A 1,933-nucleotide genomic window follows, 5' to 3' on the forward strand; every position below is an offset into this window, starting at 1 on the left:
CTTCTGGAGGTGGCCTTCCACCCCCGTGCCAACCCCTTCCAACCCCAACAAAACACCGACAGACGAGAGAAGAGGCCACAAAACAGACAAGCAGAATGGCAAGAGAGAGACGCTCTGCAGGCGAGCCCACGGGCCTCTTGGGCCCTCGCGTCTCTCTCTCTCGATTCGTTACACCGATTCGACCCATCACATGTGGGAAGCCATTAACCTCCCTTGGCTTCCCACACAAACCCCCCTTCATGGGGGGAGCAGCAAATGAGGTAGTCTCTGCGAAATCACTGTCCCAGTGAATTCGCCCTAGACGCCTCCGTGTGGACTCGCAGCTCCGGCTGGATGTCGGCGACCTATAAAGCTCGGCGGTCGTCGCTTCGCGCCGGCCGACTCCCTGGTCCGGGCGGCCCAGGCTCACAGTGGGAGGTTCACGACCGCAAAGCTCCGTATGTGTTTCTTAACAATCACTATATTCGTGCTTGCCGAGCTGCGCCTCTGCGACTATCAACCCCTCACGCGTGTGCATAATCCCCTCCATCTTGTTGTGCAGCGCCTTGACCTCTCCGCCTCGCTGCGGCATCAGCGCGCCTCGCCTCTGCCTCCATCGAAATCTGCAGCGCGTCGAGCTGCTCGCGCAGCTCAGCCGGCATCTTGGCACGCATCTCGCCGATACGCCACTCAAAATCAGCTCGAGCTGCGTGTTTTACCTCGTCGGCCATCCGCTCGGCCGCTTTGATGTCGCGTTTAGCAGCCTGCTGCGCTGTCCTCAGGTTGTCGCGGTCGGAGCGCCTCAGCTCTTGTGCCGCAGCAAGCTCATCCCGCGCCGACGCGAGCGCCCTCTTCACAGCGCTCGCGCAGAGCGCTGCTCAGAAGCTCCTTAACCGTGACCGCAACTTCTCTTCCAACTCCTGCCGAAGCAGCATCTCAGCACTCGCGGCTGCACGGATGTCCGAGCCCCTTAGCGTGGTTTGCGTGTCTGTGCTGACGAGAGTGCGGGAGAAGCTGCCCTTGTGCTGCACAGAGATTACGCCAGCGGTAGCAGTGCTGCTTGGGGACACAACAACATTGCTCGTGGCTGAGCTGGCATAAGCCGCCGCACCAGCCTCTGCGGCTGCAGCGGTGCTTCGGATCGCGTCGAGCACCGCGCCTGTATCGTGCAAGAGCAAAGCCTCGAACGTACTGAGGTCGGCTATCCCGAGTTCGTTGAGCAGACCCTCCAGCACAATGCTGAGATCGTCCGTGCCATGTGTCGCGTGTCCAACCAAGGGAACGGACGTCGCCGAAAGTCCTCAGTCACGCCGTGTATCGCTTGGCCAAAGTACAGGTTTCGATCCGGGCCACCGCAAATTTTGATCAGCAAATTTCGAGGGGCGGCCGCAAATTTTGAGGTAGATTTTGATTGTCAAAACGTGTCCGTCTTGGGACAGGATAGAGCATATAGGCGGCGAACATCCAGGTGCGCAGGGACATCGCGACTCTGCCCGCTCGCTCGACCCTTTTGCCGCGAGAGGGCGCCGGCCGCGTGTAAGAGGTGGCTGGCGGCCTGGCGCCCTGAGGCGGCATTTGCGATTTGGTGGGGTCAGCGTGCGGTGCTGAGTCTTACTCGTCGGCGCTGGGGCCAGATCCCAGCGCAGAACTCTGCAACGCTGGCATACAAACCCCAAAAGAAGACGAACCCGCAGCCTAACCCTAACCCTAACCCTAACGCTGGCATATACAGACACAACAAGACTAACCCTGACCCTAACCCTAACCCTAACCCTAACCCTAACCCTCTAACCCTAATAACCCTAACCTAGAACCCACCCCCCAACTCCACACCGCAAATGTGAAAGATCTTGATGAAAATCAGGCCCGACTGCAAATTTCTTCAAAATTTTCGCAGGCGCTCCGCGCCTGCAGATTTTGAAATAAACGATTCGACAAAATTGGTACCTGCAAC

At 58.8% G+C, this 1,933-nt stretch overlaps 1 protein-coding gene across 1 annotated transcript; it reads right to left on the reverse strand.

Annotated features, from left to right (window-relative positions):
- Positions 1-503: 503 nt before the first annotated feature.
- On the reverse strand, positions 504-1,461 carry EMIHUDRAFT_255535 (hypothetical protein; the record flags this gene model as incomplete). Its single annotated transcript, XM_005772535.1, has 3 exons — positions 504-828; positions 874-1,279; positions 1,401-1,461. 3 exons carry the CDS (start codon positions 1,459-1,461, stop codon positions 504-506), a joined length of 792 nt encoding a protein of 263 aa, XP_005772592.1.
- Positions 1,462-1,933: the final 472 nt, after the last annotated feature.

Source organism: Emiliania huxleyi, assembly GCF_000372725.1.
Source record: "Emiliania huxleyi CCMP1516 unplaced genomic scaffold EMIHUscaffold_3571, whole genome shotgun sequence".
NCBI classification, from domain to species: domain Eukaryota; phylum Haptophyta; order Isochrysidales; family Noelaerhabdaceae; genus Emiliania; species Emiliania huxleyi.